This window comes from Vombatus ursinus, unplaced genomic scaffold, assembly GCF_900497805.2.
Source record: "Vombatus ursinus unplaced genomic scaffold, bare-nosed wombat genome assembly UNPS02013137.1, whole genome shotgun sequence".
Lineage (NCBI taxonomy): Eukaryota > Metazoa > Chordata > Mammalia > Diprotodontia > Vombatidae > Vombatus > Vombatus ursinus.
The window spans coordinates 1-19,856 of NW_020952915.1; the positions used below are offsets into that span (position 1 = coordinate 1).

At 46.3% G+C, this 19,856-nt stretch overlaps 1 protein-coding gene across 1 annotated transcript in view; it reads left to right on the forward strand.

The window, feature by feature from the left end:
* The first annotated feature begins 268 nt into the window (after window positions 1–268).
* Window positions 269–19,856, forward strand: part of LOC114040434 (canalicular multispecific organic anion transporter 2-like) — a 35,319-nt gene continuing 15,731 nt past the window's right edge. The window contains exons 1-16 of the mRNA XM_027858548.1: window positions 269–352; window positions 1,151–1,328; window positions 1,512–1,673; window positions 6,417–6,563; window positions 6,915–7,002; window positions 8,159–8,225; window positions 8,541–8,667; window positions 8,898–9,074; window positions 13,239–13,406; window positions 14,179–14,368; window positions 16,839–16,944; window positions 17,307–17,454; window positions 17,777–17,984; window positions 18,561–18,871; window positions 19,269–19,468; window positions 19,688–19,814. Coding sequence (XP_027714349.1) covers window positions 1,218–1,328; window positions 1,512–1,673; window positions 6,417–6,563; window positions 6,915–7,002; window positions 8,159–8,225; window positions 8,541–8,667; window positions 8,898–9,074; window positions 13,239–13,406; window positions 14,179–14,368; window positions 16,839–16,944; window positions 17,307–17,454; window positions 17,777–17,984; window positions 18,561–18,871; window positions 19,269–19,468; window positions 19,688–19,814 — 2,337 coding nt within the window. The 5' untranslated portion in view covers window positions 269–352; window positions 1,151–1,217. The remainder of the gene's footprint in view (window positions 353–1,150; window positions 1,329–1,511; window positions 1,674–6,416; window positions 6,564–6,914; window positions 7,003–8,158; window positions 8,226–8,540; window positions 8,668–8,897; window positions 9,075–13,238; window positions 13,407–14,178; window positions 14,369–16,838; window positions 16,945–17,306; window positions 17,455–17,776; window positions 17,985–18,560; window positions 18,872–19,268; window positions 19,469–19,687; window positions 19,815–19,856) is intronic.

The window sequence follows — 19,856 nt, forward strand, 5'->3', positions numbered from 1 at the left end:
TTGAGAGAAGAACAAGTGCTTTCCTCAATAAAGACCCACCCCCCCCCAAAAAAAATCCAACTACATACCCTATTTAACCCTTCCATGTGATCTTTCTGACCATCTTTGCACCCTTTGCTCCCTTCTTCCCCAGGCCCACAGATGTGGCATTTACAAAGACCACCAACGCAAAGGGGAAGGTCTCCAATGAAGAGGCAGGAGAAGGTGAAGTTCTGCTATCTAACCAGCCCCGGAAACGGGAGCCATCCTTTCTTCGGGCCTTGCTGACCACTTTTGGACCCTACTTCCTCATCGGCTCTTTCTACAAGTTGATTCAAGACTTGCTGTCCTTTGTCAACCCCCAGCTGCTCAGGTCTGACTCTATTCTTTCAGGCGGTGGGTTTCTTTGAGCATATTTACCATGGGGCAGGAATGAATGGGGTTGAGTGGAATGATTTCATATTTTGGTGAAAGACTAACAGTCAGGAGACCTATATCAAATCCTATCTCTGACATGTATTATATCAGTTATGAGAATGTGGACAGTCCCTTTCACCACTCAGTTTCAGTTTCTCCATCTGGAAAATGAGGAAAATTAAGACTTACATCATCTACTGGGATTTTCTTTAACTACTAATACACAGAGCTGAGTCCAGGTCAGAGGGCAACACAGTGGTACACAATGGGAAAAGCATTAAATTTGGAAGAGCCAGCATGCTGGCTCTCCTAACTTGTTGTGTGACCTTGGGAAAGTCACTTCTGACATAATTTTCCTGCTCTGTAAAATGGGTTGTTTTTGATGGTGTTGTTCAGTTGTGTCTGATTCTTCATGACCCCACTGGAGAGTTTCTTGATAAAGATACTAGAGTGGTTTGCCATTTCTTTCTCCAGCTCATTTTATAGATGAAGAAACAGGGTGAAGTGACTTGCCCAGGGTCACACAGCTAGTAAATGTCTAAGGCCAGATTTGAACTTAAGTCCTGACTCCAGGCCCAGCCCTCTATCCACTGAGCCACATAGCTGCCCCAATGTGGTAGGCACAAATAGACACTTGTTGAGAACTGAATTGTAGGTTTGTACTCAAGAGAAAGTTTTCTCGTAGCTGAACCACTAGTGTTAGCCAATAGCCCTCGCTTACCCTTATGCTATTCTTTCCCCAATCTTCCTGCAGCATATTAATCCAGTTCGTTTCGAACCGTTCAGCCCCAGCCTGGTGGGGTTTCTTGGTAGCTGGACTGATGTTTGGGTGCTCCATTATACAGACTCTGATCTTGCACCAGCATTTCCAGTATGTCTTTGTGACTGGCATACGGCTTCGTGCGGGGATCACTGGTGTCATCTATCGGAAGGTCAGCTGGAAGAGGGGGAGGAGGGACTGGGTAGGATAAAGGGTTCCTCATCCTCCATCATGACTGAAGATGCTAAGCAGACCTGGGAGCCTTTGAGTTACAGTGTGTTCAGAGGTCAGTTCCCACCCCCAGCACCAAGCACACATCCCACCCATCCCTCTGCTCTGCTCTGTCTGCTTCTAGGCCCTGGTTATCACCAACTCAGCCAAGCGGTCTTCCACTCTCGGGGAGATTGTCAACCTGATGTCCGTAGATGCCCAACGATTCACAGACTTGGTCAATTTCCTCAACATGCTGTGGTCAGCACCCATGCAGATCATCCTGGCCATCTACTTCTTGTGGCAGGTGACTCCCACCTGTCGCAACCCCCCAATGCCCTTAGACTCACCTGCCACCATAATCTCCCTCCCCTCACATCAACCTTGTCACTGGTGTGACTCACCACAGTAACAGGAAGGAAACCAGCATTATCTCTGACACGGGGGGGGGGGTGGCAAGGACAAGGATGAGAGGGAGTCTGAGTCTGATCCTCTAGAGCTCTGCACTCCCCACCCCAATCCCACTACATGACTTCTTCCTTCCTTCCAGGAAACTCTATTATAGAATTGGGTTGGTCAGGATGAAGGGGGATGGGAATCTGTCTGCAGCTGGTCTCTGACTTGAACAAGGGGACCCTGGAATTGGTATAGAAGTGTGTCTCCCTCTCTCTCTGCTGGTCTGTCTCTTCTGTCTCTGTTTCTCTCTTTCTCTGACTCTCTCTCTGTGTCTCTCTCTTCCCTTCTTTCACTTTGTCTAGCTTTGTCACTGTTGAGCTGCCTGTCTGACTCACTCTGGCACTATTTGGGTCTGCCTGGTCCTCCCTGACTGCTTGGCCTTTTCTGATTATCTTTTTTGTTTGTCTTTCTTTATCTTGCCCTCTCTGGTCTGTCTGTCTTTATCTGGCTCTTTCTGTACATCTGGCTCTTCCTCATCCTCTTTGTCTAGCTCTGCCTCGTTGTCTCCGTCTGACCTTATCTGACTTTCTGTTTCTATTTGGCTCTTTCCATCTGTCTTAAATAATAATAGCTAGGTTTTATATGGGGGAAGCTAGGGGGCTCGGTGGATAGAATTCCAGACCTGGAGTCAAGAAGACCTGAGTTTGGGGCAGTTAGGTGGTGCAGTGGATAGAGCATCGACTCTGGAGTTAGGAGGGCCTGAGTTCAAATCCGACCTCAGACACATAACACTCACTAGCTTGGTGACTCTGGGCAAGTCACTTGACCCCAATTGCCTCACACACACACACACAAAAAAAATTAAAATCAACTTAAAAAAAAAAAGACCTGAGTTCAAATGTGACCTCAGACACTTACTAGCTATGTGACCCTGGACACACAGCTCTTTACCTTAAGTTATGATCTTGCACCAGCATTTCTTAACCTTAAGTCTCTTAACCTTAACCCTGTTTGCCTCAGTTTACTCATCTGTAAAATGAGTTGGAGAAGGAAATGGCAAACCACTCCAGTATCTTTGCCAAGAGAACCCCAAAGGAGGTTATGAAGAGTCAGACACAACTAAAATGACTCAAACGACAATAAAACAAAACAAGGATGATGAATGCACCTATCTTCCAGGGTTGTTATAAGAATCAAATGAAATAATAATTATAAAGCACTTGGCACAGTGCCTGGTACATAGTAGGTGCTATATCAAGCTATCATTATTATTCACATGTTCATAGCTTTAATGCTGAAAGAGATCTGAGAAGTGAGCTAGGGCAATGCTTTCATTTAATAGATGAGGAAATTGAGGGCCAGAGTCACACAGGTAATGAATGACAGATCTGCAAGACTTAAACTGAAATCCTCTGGTTTTGAATCCATTGACATTCCCCTGTGCCTCTTTTTTTTTTTTAAGGCAATTGTGGTTAAGTAACTTGCCCAGGGTGACATAGCTAGTAAGTGTCAAGTGTTTGGTCTGAGGCTGGATTTGAATTCAGGTCCTCCTGACTTCAGAGTGCACTACCCCTGTGCCTCTTAAACTGCTGCTTTTGTCTCTCACTGGCCTCCCTCTCTGCCTCAGAATCTGGGTCCCTCCGTCCTGGCTGGCGTTGCTCTGATGATTTTATTGATCCCTCTTAATGGGGCCATTGCCATGAAGACCCGGGCATTCCAGGTGGGTGCCAAACCCCAATCCCAGAATAATGTGTGTGTTGGGGGGTGGGTGGGAGTCTATCTGCGACTGGTTCCTGACTTGGGGAAGAGGCTCATAGAACTGGAGTGAGGTATTATTCAGTCTCAGCTGAATTCAGTCCTTCCCTTGCCTCATCAAAATTCCCCTTCCAGAAGAAAAAGTTTTCAGGTCTCAGAGTCAAATAAGGGATAGTCAGGTATGGGGTGGGGTGGGTTGATATAGTTCCTTTCTTGTTAGCCATAATCATGGAAAATGAAGTAGCATCTCTCCCCCCCCCAAGAATACAGTGTGTATGTTTTCAATTTATTTATCTGTGTATATTTTGCAGAACGTGAGCTCCATGAGGGCAGGCACTGTTTTCACAATTTGCTTTGTCTCTCCAGTGCCCAGCTCAGTGACTGGCACATGCCAGGCGTTGATGTAAATGTTTGTTGAATGAATTAACTGAATGAATGAATATGGACTTCCCTCTAAAACATACCCAGGTGGAACAGATGGGGTATAAGGACTCCAGAATCAAGCTAATGAGTGAGATCCTAAGTGGAATCAAGGTTCTAAAACTGTATGCTTGGGAACTCAGCTTCTCCCAGATGATAGAGAAAATCCGCCAAGGAGAGCTTCAAGTACTACGCAAGATGGCCTTCCTCAATGCAGTGTCCACCTTCACCTGGTTCAGTGCCCCCTTCCTGGTATGAGGGGGGGAGGGTGGAATAAGGAGGGATGGAAGTGACTGCCCCAAACTTTGAGACCATGATGGGGATTCTTTCAGCAGTCAGAAGTCTCTCAACAAGCGTCTTGTTGAACCTCTGGTAGATAGACACAGTTTGGGAGGAAATGGAGGCAAACAGGGCTTAGGTGACTTGGCTAAGGTCACACCGCTAATAGGTGGATTTGAACTCAAGTCTTCCTGACTCCAGGCCCAAGGCTCTATCCACTGCACCATTTAGCTGCCTCATAACTGATCCTTTCTGTTTGTCTGATTCTTCCTGGCTCTGTCTAGCTGTCTGTCTGTCTATCTAATCCTTTCTCCCTGGCTTTGTCTCTTTTTTTTTTTTGTAAGGCAATTGGGGTTAAGTGACTTGCCCAAGGTCACACAGCTAGTATGTGTCAAGTGTTTGGTCTGAGGCCAGATTTGAACTCAGGTCCTCTTGACTTCAGGGCGGGTGCTCTATCCACTGCACCACCTAGCTGCCCCCTTGGCTTTGTCTCTTGAGTGATATTTAGCTCTGAGTAGGTGTCCCCAGCCTAATATGTTCAGGAAGATTTGCACAACAATCCAATTTGAGGTACACTTAAAAAACCACTGACCTTGGATTCAGAGAATCAGAGTTTAAAATTCTCCTTTTGTTACTTACTACCGGGGTGTGACCATGAGCAAGTCACTTAATCTCACTGGCCTCAATTTCCTCATTTGTAAAATGAGGGGTTTGACTAGATGTCCTCAAAGATCCCTTCTGATTAGGATCCTATGATTTTCATCATGGCTGTAATTGGGAATCTTGACACTTGGGACAAACTCAATTTAACAGAGCTATGGGAGATGTACGGGTAGGGCTTGGAAGAGAGAGGCAATGCCATTATGTGCAGATCCAACCATGTCACGCCCCCCACCCCACCCCCCCGCAACTCAATAAACTCCAGTGGTTCCCTGTCACCTCCAGGATCAAATATAAAACCCTCTGTTTGGTGTGCAAAGCCCTTCACAATCTAGCTCCCCCTCCTACCTTTCCAGTCTTCTTACAGGTGTACATACCTGCACATACCCCCAACACCCTACATACTCTTTGATCCAATGGCACTGGTCTCCTTACAGTTCCATGTCTTGGCTCTGGGAATTTTCTTTGTCCCCCATGCCTGGAATGCTCTCCTTCCTTACCCTGGATTCCCTGGCTTCCTCCAAATCCCAACCAAAATCCTACCTTCTACAGGATGCCTTTCCCAAATCTTCCTTAGTTCCAGTGCCTTCTCTGTTAATTATTCCCTATTTATCCGCTATGTAGCTTGTTAATATGTATTTGTTTGCTTATCTCCCCACTAGATTTCTGAGTTCCTTGAGAGCAGAGACTACCTTTAGCCTTTCTTGATATCCTTATCCCTGTACCTGGCATGTAGTAAGCACTATGCTTTATTGACTGACTAGTCATGCCAGGAAGAAGGGTGGTCTGTTTCCTACTAGGACCTCCTCTGGCCCTTGACCAAGCCTCTTCAACCTCCCCCGGAACCTAACCCTTCCTCTCTCCCTGACCACCCACCCAACAGTGACTACAAAGAACTTAGAAGTATGGAAACTGCTCTGCAGAGAAATCTCATCCCACCGTCAGGAGGCAGTGTGCCCCCTCGATGTTAGTTCTTGGAACAAAAATCTTAGTTTTGGCTCTGACGTCAGGTATTTATCAAGCACCAACTACAGCTAGGCGCCCATTAGGGTGAATAAAGAATTCCCCCAAGTGGTTGCAACATTAGAGTTCACATTGTATATTTCTGACAGTCTAGAACCAATGATCACATTTTATACAATTATTGTTTTGAAGAATGCCAATTCCAAAACGTGAAACCATCTTAGGAAATTTGCACTCGTGTTCGTGATGCCCCAGACACCTCAAGGCTTGTTCTCACTTCCCCTTCTTCCAAATTTGATGTCAGACCCACCTCCTCCAGGAAATGGAGTCTAAATCTGCTTTCTAGTCAGAAGTTCTGCTTCCCCTAGCTCTCCACCTACCTCCCTGTCCTTCTTTGGGCTTTTCTTTCCCTGGTGGGAGGAGGAGAGACATTTGGGCCAGATGCACCATATCCTCAGACCCTCCCCCGCCCTCCCTTCCACTTACACACACACACCTAAACTTGTAAAGTTGGTGAGTGTTCTTCAGGGATTTTCATGCCCTCCTCCTCGGACCTGAAGGTTAGTCTATCTCTCAGGTGTCCCTGATCACCTTTGCGGTCTACGTGTCAGTGGATGACAAGAACATTCTGGATGCACAGAAGGCCTTCGTGTCTTTGTCGCTGTTCAATATCCTAAAGTTTCCTCTTAACGCCTTGCCCCAGGTCATCAGCATCTTGACTCAGGTAACAACCGACTCTGGGGCTCTAGGGAGGTCAGTCACTCAGAGTCAGGGGAGGGAGATGTCATTCGGGGGTCAGGCAATAGTCTCGTGGGGGTCCAAGGTTGCTCATAAGTAGCCAACCCTCTGGTGACTGGAATACTGAAGTGGGTTCCCTATAGTGCTGCCCGAGTGCTCAGGCTGGCCTGGAGGACAGGGAGAAAGGTATTTTAGCTGGAACCACAGACCCAAGCCAGGAGAGGTAATGAGGGCACAGCACAGAGCTCTGAACTCTGTGCTTCCTTTCTGGCTGGAGCAGGGGGCACAGGGAACAGTGGCTTGCACAGAGGCCTTAATGTTCCCTCCACCTCCTCAGACTAGCGTTTCTCTGAAACGTATCCAGCATTTCTTGAACCATGAAGAGCTCGACCCCCAGTGTGTAGAAACAAAGACCATTTCTCCAGGTCCGTAGCCTCTTTTCCAAGCTCACCTCATTCCTCTCCTTCTCCATTTGGCACATTTTCCTCCCCAGGCTTCCCCTTTCTCCAGAAAATCCCTTAATCCGCAGTTTCCTTGTTTTTCTCCATTGGCTCCTCCTCTTCCTCTTTTTCCCTTCTGCTTTGGTGCTCCCAAGGCTTCCTACCCACCCAGTCCCCTCTCCCTGTCTTCATCTTCCTTCGTTCCCTGCTTTCTTTACCCTACCATCCTCCAAATCCCCGCTTCTTCCCTACACCCCCTGCTCCCCGCCCCCATCACATTTGCTGGCTTTCAGCATGCTTGCACATCACTCCCAATTAGTCTCTGAGTCTCCTTAACCTCTCTTTAGGATTCTATAACTCCTGGCACACTCTCAATGCCCCCAGGACTCCCTGTCTTCTCCATTACTTCCTGTCATTCCCTTGATGCCCCTCAGCCCCACCCCCTCACGTGCTCTGAGGAATCCATGGCATCCCAGCACTCCTTTCCCCTTAAATCCACATTCATGGACCCCTGCCCACCCACATCCCTGCCTGTTATTCTCATCCTTTCTTTAATCTTTTCCCTCTAAGACTCCCATGGACCTCCACCCCCATCATGCCCTACCATTACCTGAGTCTACATTAATCCTTCCTAGCATTCTATTACTCCTATAATTTCTTACCCATCTTAATCCCCTCAGGACTCCTCACACACTCCTCTGCATACACATACAAAATGCCTAGAGTATTCCATGGTACCGCATTCTCTTTACACCCCCCAGGGCTCCCTGATCCCTTCCTCCCCTTACTCCATGGCTCCCTATTGCTCTCTTCTTTCAATCAGTCTGGCTTTCTGTCCACCCCTACCCCCATCACTCCTTCTCATTCTCTGAGCCCCTCTTATCCCCTCCTAGAATTCTATGCTCACTCTAAATCTTGTCCACACTTAATCTTCTCCCACTTCCCTGCCTTCCTTCTCATTTCTCCTTATGCTATCCCTCCAGGTTCTCTGTGTTTTCTGAGTCCTTATTCTTTCCCCCCCTTAATCATCCCTGCAGGGCTCCCTGCCTTTCCCCATCACCCTCTCCCTACAGTCCCATACCCTTCCCCCTACCCCAGCCCATACTCTCTCTCATAATGGCAAACACCCCTATTACTACAGGCCATGCCATCACCATAGAAAATGGCAGTTTTACTTGGGCCCAGGACCTTCCCGCATGTCTGCACAGGTAAAAGCTGCTCTCCCCCTCAGCCATCTCAACACCTCCTTCCGCACCCTCCTGATGACAAAGAGGGGCAAAAGGGTAGATCAACTTGGACAGATATTTTTATCCACAATTGTTCTGGCTCCAGAAACTTTGGTGTTTAATTTAAGGATAGGTTGACCTGGTTGCAATTTGATTTCTGACATGCATAGGGGGTGTCTGGAGTAGGGGGAAGTGTTGAATTTCCAGGATGAGGAGGCTGGAAATGAGAATTGGGTTCTTTTCTGCACACGCATCCCAGCTCACTCTGGACTCTTGGTTCTCCCTCCTCCCAACTAGCCTGAATCTCCAAGTGCCAAAAGGGTCACTGGTGGCCATAGTGGGGCCTGTGGGCTGTGGGAAGACCTCCCTTATATCTGCCTTGCTGGGGGAGATGGAGAAGTTGGAGGGCAAAGTGGCTGTAAAGGTCAGTAAGGTGTCAAAGAGGCTGTAAAGGACCTGGGGTGATTGGAGGCTGAGATAAGGGAGGGATGGGTCAGGGTGAAGGTAGGTATGGTTTGATGGGAGAAGAGTCTTGGAGGGGAGTTCACCCCTTCAGAGTGGGGAGGATGGTGAGTAGGCCATAGCTGGGTCTTGTCTCAAGTCCCTCACTCCTGAGCCCCATGTTCCTGTGGTGACCCTGAGTGCTGTGGCCAGGGCTCCGTGGCCTACGTGCCCCAGCAGGCGTGGATTCAGAATGCCACGCTCCAGGACAACGTCCTCTTTGGCCAGCCGATGGACCAGAAGCGATACCAAGGCATCCTTGAGGCCTGTGCTCTGCTCACTGACCTGGATGTACTGCCTGGAGGAGATCAGACTGAGATTGGGGAGAAGGTGGGACATGTTTCTTGACCCTTCCTCAGAGGCAGGGGATGACCCCACCCATCCAGATATACTCTGTTACCTCCTTGACACATGCTCTCAGCCGCCTCCTTCTACTTCCAGCAATATGGTGTAGTGGGAAGATAATCAAGAAAGCCCACTGTTAGAATCTTGCCTCAGTCCCTTACTAGCTGTGCAGCCCTGGGCAAATCACTTTCACTGAGTCTCAGTTTCTAAATCTATAAAATGGGGATAATAATGGCTCCTGCCTCATAGAGTTGTTGTGAGGATCAAATGAAATAAGATGTATAAAACCATATATAAATATTTGCCACTATTATTATGCACATCTCTCCCTGATCCCTGTGATAACTCTCACGAAAAATTCCCTAACAGACTATTCACCTCAACTCCAACCTCTTACAGAGATAGGAATCTTGACCTAAACCTCCCCCAACACGTGTACTGAGCCCTCAATGATAATATTAATGATTAATGGTGAACTCACTATTTTGGAGTACCTTGGAGCTTGTCAAGTGCTGTCCTCACCAAAGTCCTGTGAGGTAGTCAGTGCACGTCCCCTTCTCCTCATTTTACAGAAGAGGAAACTGAGGATCAGAGATATGAAGTCACTTGCCCTGGGTCAGTCACTTAGCTGTACTCCAAGCATCAATGGCATGATTCAAATCCAGAACCCCTGGCTCCAAGTCCATCACCCTTTCCATTCTCACCCTGGCTTTTATAACCTATACAATCATCAAAAAATATACAGTGAGAAGTCATGTGATCAAGTGGAAAGAACTGTGTATGTGGAATCAGGAAAAACCTGGATTAATGTCCCTTAGAACATCTAATTGCAGGGGTGTGCTGCTAAATGTTTAACGACCAGCTGGGAGTAGGGGGGAATGTGTGCAGGACATACTTTTCAGTGTAATTTGCATCATTAACATTTCTCCATCACTTTCTTAAGTTTAGACAATCAACAAAACAGTAGATCAAACCTTGATTTATAGCATTTGCTGGTATCCAAGGTGTAAATGCTCAGGGTGAAAATCTAACAATCCTATCAGTTATGACCTGGCTCCGGCACACCCCTGCTTACTTTCCCAAAGACCTGGACAGATCACTTGGCCTCTCTGTGATTCAATCTCCTCATCATAAAATGGAGATAAAACAGATTATCCATCTACTTACAGGATTGTTGTGAGGATTAAGTGAGCCAATGTGAGTAAAATACTTACTCTGGACAACCTAAAGTGCTTTATAAATGTTAGTTATTAGTAGGTTAGAGATAGGGACTGGACCTGTGATTTTACGACATTGAGAACTCCCAGAAGAGAAAACTCTCTCCACTAGCACAGTTTGGTACGTCTTCTGAAACTTCTAGTCTTGGAGAATTGCCTGGAGTGATGAGAGGGTAAGGACCTGTCCAAAGTCACACAGTCAGTATCAGTGGCAGTGGCAGGGCATGCACAGTTATTATCATAACAACATTATTATTATATTAAATAATGCAAATTTAATATAATAATATTATAATAACATCATAATATCCTATTAAATGGTAGCAATTTAGTATCATAATACTATTATAACTGTATAATTGTCATCATAACAACAATAATAATACATAATCAACCAGCATTTATTAAGTATCTGCTATATACCAGGCTCTGGGTCTGGGTCTTCAAAGACAAAAAGGAAATAGTTTCTGCTGTAATAGAATGTAATATTCTGTAAGAGGAGAGAGCACATACACATATAAGTGGATTTGGTGTGTCCCCAAAGTCTTAGTGCAGTTTTAGTTTTAACAGCTTAAACTGCACTAAGACTTCTGGGACATCTTGTATAAGCTAAATTACAAGGTTATTTATAGGGAGTGATTTTCAGCTACAGGTGAAGGGAGGAGGGAAGGAAGGAAAAAAAGGAAAGAAGGAAGGAGAAAGAAGGAAGGGATGGAAGAAGGATGGTAGAGAAGGAAAGAAGGAAGGAGAAGGAAAGGAGGGAAGAAAGGAAGGAAAGAAACAAGCCTTTATTAAGAAGCTATTATGTGCCAGGCACTGGGCTAAGTGCTTTTTACAAATATTATCCCATCCGAGCTTCACAACAACATTGGGAGGTAGGTGATATTATTATCCCCATTTTACAGAAGAGGAAACTGAGACAGACAGCAGGGTTAAGTGACTAGCCCAGGATCACATAGCTAGTTAAGTGTCTGAGGCTGGATTTGAACTCTGGTCTTCCTGATTGTAAGCCCAGTGCTTTATCTACTGTGTTACTGTCCACCTCTAGAGGATCAGGAAGGGCCTCATGCAGGAGATGTCACTTGAGCTCATGGGTACAATAATGCTAAAAGGGAACTGCCTATTGGGAACCAGAAAGACCTGACCAGGTGACCTTGGGCCAATGACCTGACTCTCAGGACCTTAATCCTTTCTACCTAGCATTCCTCTTACAGCACTTTGACAAGGGATATCAATGACATCAATGACATGACATCATTAAATACAATGACACTCCCCTTACCCCTTCAAAACACACTCAGCCTCCTGAAGGTGTGACCTTCTAGGTTTCCAGGACACACCTTCAGTCCCCTAGACACATTAACCTTTAGTCCACATGCCTGTCTCTGAGGCCACAGCCAAAGATTTCTGGAGCAGGTGGTTTTCTCTTCTGCTGCCTACCCCTCACCTTGTACCTGTTCCCCTAAAGGGGACGAGGCTTTCTAACACAACAAAAGGATTCCCATAGTCAGGGCCTATCTCCCCTGGGGCTGAGAGATGGATGAAATAGGGTGGTTGGAGGTTGGACTTCTTTCCCTGAAAACGGGAAGGATGCAGGAGGGACCAGCGGAATAGCTTCCTGCTCTGTGACCTGGACCCAGCCCCTCTATTCCCAGGGAGCTTCCCCACAACCCTTGGCCGGGGTGTCAAAGGGATAATGGATTGCAGGGCTTGGATGTTAACAAGTTCCTCCTTAGAGGCTTCTGGCTCTCAGGACATTAAAAGGACTGTGCTCTGATCCTGGCACGGGGGGACCTTGAAGGGTGAGAACAGTGGGACTAGACAAAGAGCATCTAAGTTGTTACCTGCCCCACCTCTGGGTATATGAGGAAAAAGGACGGAGTTCATACACTTAGAGCTGGAAGGGATCTTTGAGGTCATTGAGTCCAACCCGCTTATTTAACTAATGAAGAAACTGAGACCTAGAGAGGGTAAATGGCTTGCCCACCAGGATCACACAGCTGGTAAGTATCTGAGATGGGATTTGAACCCACGTCTTTGTTCCTGATATCAAGTCCAATTCTCTACCCACCATGTTGGATGCTCAGGTCCTTTAAATACAGCACAGAATTTATGGGATCATAAGGGCAGAGAGGCATTTTCTCTAAACCTGTTGCCTCTCTCTGTGACTGTGAGTAGGTCATTTTAATTCTTCATGTTCCCATTTTCCTCCCCCAACAGAAAAGAGATAGTAATCTCTTTAACCTTTCACCCTATCCCCACATACATGTATACATACAGTATACCTCTTAAATTCAGATAGTAACTCCCTACCCTTTATTCATCTTGGGGCAGCTGGTGGCATAGTGTAGAGCTCTGGGCTTGGAATCAGGAAGACCTGAGTTCAAATCCAGCCCTCAGATACTTGCTAGCTGTATGACCCTGAGCAAGTCACTTAACTTTTGTTTGCCTAAACTTCTTTAGCTGTAATGTAGAGATAATAATAATAATAATATTACCTGCAGGCCCGGGTATTTGTGAGGATCAAATGAAATAATAATTGTAAAAAGCACTCAGCATAGTGCCTGGTATGTAGTAGGTACCATATAAATGCTTATTCCTTCCTCACCCCTCCCACTCCTATCCCCCCAGCATTCTTGTGAGGGTCAACCAAGATATTTGTAAAGCACTTTGAAAATCTTAAAGCAGGGGTGGGGAACCTGAGGCCTCAAGGCCACTTGTGGCCCTCTAAGTCCTCAAGTTTGGCCCTTTGACTGAATCCAGACTTCACAGAACAAATCCCCTTAATAAAAGGATTTGTTCTGTAAAACTTGGACTCAGTCAAAAGTCCAGGCCACATGTGGCCTTGAGGCCGAAGGTTCCCCACTCTTGCCTTAAAGTGCTATGGAAGCGCTCACTACTGTTATTGTTGTTATTATTATCTTTGTTCTAGGGTATTAACTTGTCTGGGGGTCAGCGGCAGCGGGTCAGCCTGGCCCGAGCTGTCTACAGTGATGCTGATATCTTCCTCCTGGATGACCCGCTCTCTGCTGTGGACTCCCATGTGGCCAAGCACATCTTTGATCATGTCATTGGGCCAGGTGGGGTGCTAGGAGGCAAGGTAAGAGTTGAGGGGATGAAATGGCAAGAGTTGAAGAGAGTCCATTTAAAGACTCTGTATATAAAGGCCCCTGACAACTCAAATGCATACAGGTGAAATGTCTGTTTCCATACCTCATCTCGTGCATTTGCCCTGATGTTGCATCTGTAGAGACTCGTCAAGGTACTCTGTGTGTGTGATCACAGATCATAGCCTGTTAAAGTTAGAAGGGACCTCAGGGGCCTCTACTCCAACCTGACCACCACTTGAAGACCTCTAGTGATGGAGAACCCATTACCTCTCAATGTAGATCATTCCACTTAGGTTGTTGTTGTTCAGTTGTTTTCAGTCATGTTTGACTCTTCATGACCCCATTTTGGGGTTTTCTTGGCAAAGATACTGGAGTGGTTTGCCATTTCCTTCTTCAGCTCATTTCACAGATGAAGAAACTAAGGCAAAGAGGGTTAAGTGACTTGCCCAGGGTCACACAGCTAGTAAGTGCTGAGACTGGATTTGAACTCAGGAAAATTAGTCTTGCTGACTCCAGGCCCAACATTCTATCTACTGTGCCACTCAGATGCCCTATTCTATTTACAGGCAACCCTAATTATTAGGAAACTTTTTCTAGAATTGAAATTATCTGCAACATCCATCCAGTTGTATGTTTATTACTACTACTAGTACTAGTACTACTACTAGTACTACTACTAATACTGTTACTACTAATAATAATGATAATGATAATAAAATGTGAATGTGGCAGTAAACCTATAATGTCTCATCTTCCTTCCAGACAAGGATTCTGGTGACACATGGTGTGAGCTTCCTGTCCCAGGCAGACCTCATCATTGTGCTGGGTGATGGGCGGGTGTCTGAAGCTGGCTCCTTCTCTGCCTTGCTCCAGCAAGAGGGTGCTTTTGCTGAATTTCTTCGTAACTATGTTCCTGATGATGACAACTTTCAAGAAGAGGATAGTGCCACTGGTATTAGCCTATATACCAATGCTATTTGTCTCCGAATTCCCCTTTCCCTTGTCTCATATGGACTCTTATCCCATTTGCTCCTCACTGCTGCCTCTTTTCCCTCCATCTCTCCATGATTCCCTCTTCAACCCTCCCTGTTTTTCTCTCCATGTCTCTCTCCATCCTTTCATGTATCTCAACAACTTAACTCAACAAATATTTATTAAGTATGTGTAATTTTGGACATGCTGAGTTTGAGCTGCCCATGGGACCATCTAGGTCAAAACTCTAGGGGCTAATTGGGAATTTGGGTCTGAATATTCAAATAGAGGCTTCTTTTAGAGATACAGGTTTTGGAGTCATCCACATAGAGGTAAGAGTTGAAGCCACGGGAGTAGACGAGGTCCTCAAGAGAGAGGGGTGTAGAGAAAAAAAGAGAAAAGAGTTGATAACTTGGGGTATGTCTACATTTAGAAGAAGAGAAAGAATCTGAAAAGATGAAGAGAATTTGGTGGACAATTGCAGAGTATAATATCAACCCCTTAACACATACTGAACCTCCTTTTGCTCCTTCTGAACACCCCCCCCCTCTTCCTTTCAATATGCATACACTCAATGTCTAATGAGTATAGTGTCACAGAGACCAAAGAAGGAGGGGTAGCCAGGAGGGAGAAGGTGGTCGACAGTGTTACATTCTTCTGAGGACTGAAGGAGGATGAGGACTAAGGGAAATGTACTTCTTTCATCCATTGGCTGTGTGATCTTATTCAAATCACTTAACCTTTCTAAGCCTCAAGTTCATCACCAGTCAATCAGTCAGTTAACAAGCATTTATTAAGCATTTACTATGTGCCAGGCACTGTGCTAAGTAATGGAGTTTGGACCAGTTCTTCTGGAGTCCCTTTGGAAAGGGTTCAGTGTGTGTGTTCAAAGGCTGACACAGTACTCGTGGACCAACCTCTCCAGACCAGCTTCTCTGACTACTTTTTCTCCTATCCCACTAAACATGTGCATCCCCCAAAGCTCTGTCATTGACCCTGTTCTCTTCTTTATGCCCCCCTCCTTGGGAATCTTATCTCCTCTAAAGTCCTAGCTCTAAATCTCATCCTTCTATGTTTCTACTTATTGAGTAGTAGGTCTCAGAGGACTTCTGTGACAGCAGTTTCAGAGTAAGTTGGTGGGGACAGAGTTAATCTATCAACATTACTAAGCACCTACTTTATGCCAGATATTGTACTGAGGATGTAACTATCATGAGCAAAATAATCCCTACATTCAAGGAGTTTGAATTTTAATGGAGGAAATAAAAAGTTCATATTTAAATCTATAAAGAACAAATATAAAGATAATAAATACAAAGTAATTAAATACAACCTAATTTGGGAGGGAGGGAGAATATTAGGACCAGTGGGGAGGGGGAATCACAAGCCAAATTGCAAGGAGATGAAGAAGGATAGAGTGAAGAAGGTGGGGGCAGTAGAGGTAATAAGTCATTTTTTTCTTAAAGAAAATTGATAGTGATGAAGAGGAGAAAGATGAAGGTGTTAATTTAGTTTTAGGGAGAAAACTCAGGACTTCTTTCTTCCCAGCTTTCTCTCTTTATCTCTCTATCTTGCTTTTAGTACACCCCACCCCATCCCCAATTATAAGGGTTATCAGGCTAAACTTCCTTATCTGAGAGGTGATAGCTCTAGAAAGGGGCTTTTTTTTTTTTTTTAGCTTTCAAATAGAAAAAAGGTATCTTCCTTGCCTGCCAGAAAGCTCATTTAGCTTACCTACCCTCCTCCACCCCCACTGTCAAAGTCACTCATTCAGAGGAAACCTTTCTATTTATGAAGAAACATACCTGTCTGTTCAGGGTATCAGCCTTCTTTATCTCACCCTTATCCTAAAGATAGCCTGGCATGATGGATAAGAGTAATGGCTTGGAGTCAGAAGGGTTCACATCCTATCTGTGTGACCTTAAGTAATCGAGCATGTGTTAAATGTTCACCATGCACAAGACTCAATGCTAAGTGTTGGGGATCCCCCCCCAAAAAAGGCAAAAACATCCCCTGCCCTCAAGGAGCTTAAGTTCTAGTGGGGGAATCAACATATACATAGATCAGTAAATACAGGATAAACACAGAGGAGATGGAAGGTAGACTTGGAGGGGAAGGCGTCAGCAGCTCGGGACAAGTCACATAACCTCTCTGGGCTTCAGTTTCCTTATCAGGAGAATGATGGCACTGAGCTAGCTAACCTCTCAGGTCCCTTCCAGCTCTAAAACTATGATCCTAACATCCTGTTGTCTAACCTAAATTTCTCTTGCTATAGTTTTAGCCCACTGATTCTAGTTTTCTTTTTATTGGCCTAGTCCTTCCCACCTCCCCCAGCCTCCTCTCACCAGCTTTTGTTCTCCTCCTTGCTGGGAGAGGTAGTGCTTTGAGGTCAGGTTAGTCATGGTATTTGAGCATTCTCCTCTCTCTTTGTCCCTCCCTCCCCGCTGCAGTCTTGCCCAATGAGGAGATATTGCTGATGGAGGACACACTCAGTAATCACACAGACCTGACAGATAACGAGCCAGTTACCAATGAGGTCCGAAAACAGTTCATGAGGTGAGTGAACAGGAGCTCCTTTCCTGATTTCCCCAATGCCAGCAGACTCTGACCTCCTATGCACCTCTTTCTGGGCACAGCAAAACCAAGTGGCCAAGCCTCTGCATAAAGAGGAACTCCCTGTGCCCCTCTGGGGGTGGAGGGAGAATGTGGATGTTGGAAAGTTCTCTGACATCTGCTCCTCTAGGATTCATGCTGCAGAGTGGTCTCATCTCTGGTTCTCTATCCCTCTGAGCTCCTCAGAGAGTCCCAGTTTACTAGGTTAGGGTGAGATGGGGAAAGACAAAAGATCTCCTCTGGGGACTGACAAGGGCTGTTCCCCTGCCCCTTTCCTACCCCAACTTAGAGATTGTTGTCCCCAGGCAGCTGAGCACGCTCTCCTCAGAAGGAGAGGGCCCTGGTCGACCTTCCACTAGGAGACGTGTGGGGCCTGTGGAGAAGAAAAAGACCCTGGAGTCTGCAGTGACCCGTGGAGAGCTGATCCAGGCAGAGACAGCAGAGATGGGCACTGTGAGAGGGGACTGGGGGAGGGAGGCAAAGATGGAAAAAGGGTGCTTAGGTCAGGGGGAGGACCACTGTGGTAGACTTTTGGAGGTGGGGAGAAGCTGGGGGTGAGAAGAGTTGGATTAACAATACAGAGCCTTGGGTGAGGTTGTCCTGGGATGTTGGAGAATGGTGAGAAAGAGACCCTGGTCTCAGTGTCATGTGGGGGTGGGGGTGGGAAGGGACAATTTAAACTCCTGGGAGGTCCTTAAATCCGTGGCCCACTTCCCATCCCTCTGGGTCAGATGGCTCTGGATGTTGCTAGATATCAGCCTTCCTCGCTCTACAGGTGAAGCTGAGTGTGTTCTGGGCCTATGCCAAAGCCGTGGGGCTCTGCATCTCTGTGACTGTCTGCTTTCTATACACGTGCCAAAGTGCTGCCGCCATTGGGGCCAATATATGGCTCAGTGACTGGACTAATGAACCTGTAATTAATGGCACACAGAGCAACACAAGCCTACGCCTGGGCGTGTATGCAGCCCTGGGAATATTGCAAGGTAAAGAGAGGGGTCTTCTGTACCCTCTCAGGAGGGGAGGCAATCACTCACTGGGGCCATTGCCCTTAGGGTGGAGGGGTCAAAGGGAGGGACAGAGAAGCCATCCTGTCCCTCCTTCTGTCTCAAAGCTAATTTTAATTCAACAAACGTTTACTTGGTACATGGCTTCTTAACCTGGGGTCCATAGATTTTTTTTAAGTATTTTGATAACTTATTTCTATATAATTGACTTCCTTTGTAATCCAATATATTTGATTTTGTGCACTTAAAAATCACTGTCCTCATGTGGAAGTGATTATTGATAAATCAAAATAAATTAATAAAAATTAAAAAAAAAAAAGAAAAAAATCATTGTCCTGAGAAGCAAGGCATAGGTTTTACCGGACTGCTAACAGGGTCCACAGAAAAAAGATTAACCCCTGAGTCTTAGCAGCTTACATAACACTGTCCTGGGTGCTAGAGAAACAAAGATAGGAAATGATACATTTCTGCTTGGGAGAGAGGGGACAGGTCATTGAATCCTTCTTCTTGGTACCCCAGTTCTGAAAGATGCCACCTTCTCTTCCTCCTTGCCAGGTATCTTTGTGATGATGTCATCTTTCACACTGGCCATAGGAGGCATCCAAGCCGCCCGGACACTCCATAACAACCTACTAGCCAACAAGATGCATTCACCCCAGTTCTTCTATGACACAACCCCCTCAGGGCGAATCCTCAATAGGTTCTCCAAGGACATTTATGTTATTGATGAGGTCATCCCCCCCACCATCCTCATGCTGCTTGGGACCTTTTTCAATTCAGCATCCACACTCGTGGTCATCATGTCTAGCACTCCGCTTTTTGTCGTGGTTATCTTGCCCCTCGCTGGGCTGTACATATTTGTACAGGTACCTAGGGCTGATGGGGGGAAGGAGAAGAGGTACTGGGGTGACAATCGCCTTAGAGGAACAAGGGCACAGGAGACTGGGAAAGAAGAAAGACTAGCTGGAGGGAGGAAGGTACATAGGAGTTCTATACTGAGGTTTTATCAGAGGTCTAATAAGGCTTCTGGACTGGTATGTGTGTCCAGAGGTTGGGGAAGGAGTAACCTTCTGTTGCTATCAACATTGACATTCAGCTTTTCAAAAATGACCACCAGAGTGACTGTGAATCTGGGGTTCCCAGGGGGATGGGGTACAGCCAGAAGGCTGAGTGGGGCATTGGGAGGGATAGAGGATGATGATTCAGAGGGGTTTGATGGATACTCTTTTGCCCTTGCTTCTAATGTCTTTCTCCACCCTGCAGCGGTTCTATGCGGCCACTTCGAGGCAACTGAAGCGCCTGGAATCAGTCAGCCGTTCACCCATCTATTCTCACTTTTCGGAGACTGTGACAGGTGCCAGTGTCATCCGCGCTTACAGACGTAGTCAGGACTTCATGGCCATCAGTGATGCTAAGGTGGATGCCAATCAGAAGAGCTGCTATCCCAACATCATTTCTAACCGGTCAGAAGTGCTCTCAGCCCACCTTTCTCCTGCCCTTGATCTGGCCTATTACCTCTGACACCCTGTCCCCTACCTCTGATACCCCATCCCCTCTGAGCTCCTCACGACTAAACCCTATCACTTCGGAATCCCTGGTGTCCCACCATAATCCCTGGACCATCTCTGATAGTCTGTCACCATCTTGATCTTTGACCTCCCTATTTATGAATCCCTCCCTAGGTGGCTGGGAATCCGTGTGGAGTTTGTGGGTAATTGCGTTGTGTTTTTTGCTGCACTTTTTGCTGTGATTGGCAGACAGAGCCTGAATCCAGGATTAGTTGGCCTCTCCGTGTCCTATGCACTGCAGGTAGGAGCCCTCTCCAGTTCTGTGGAGCTGTTGGGGACGGGG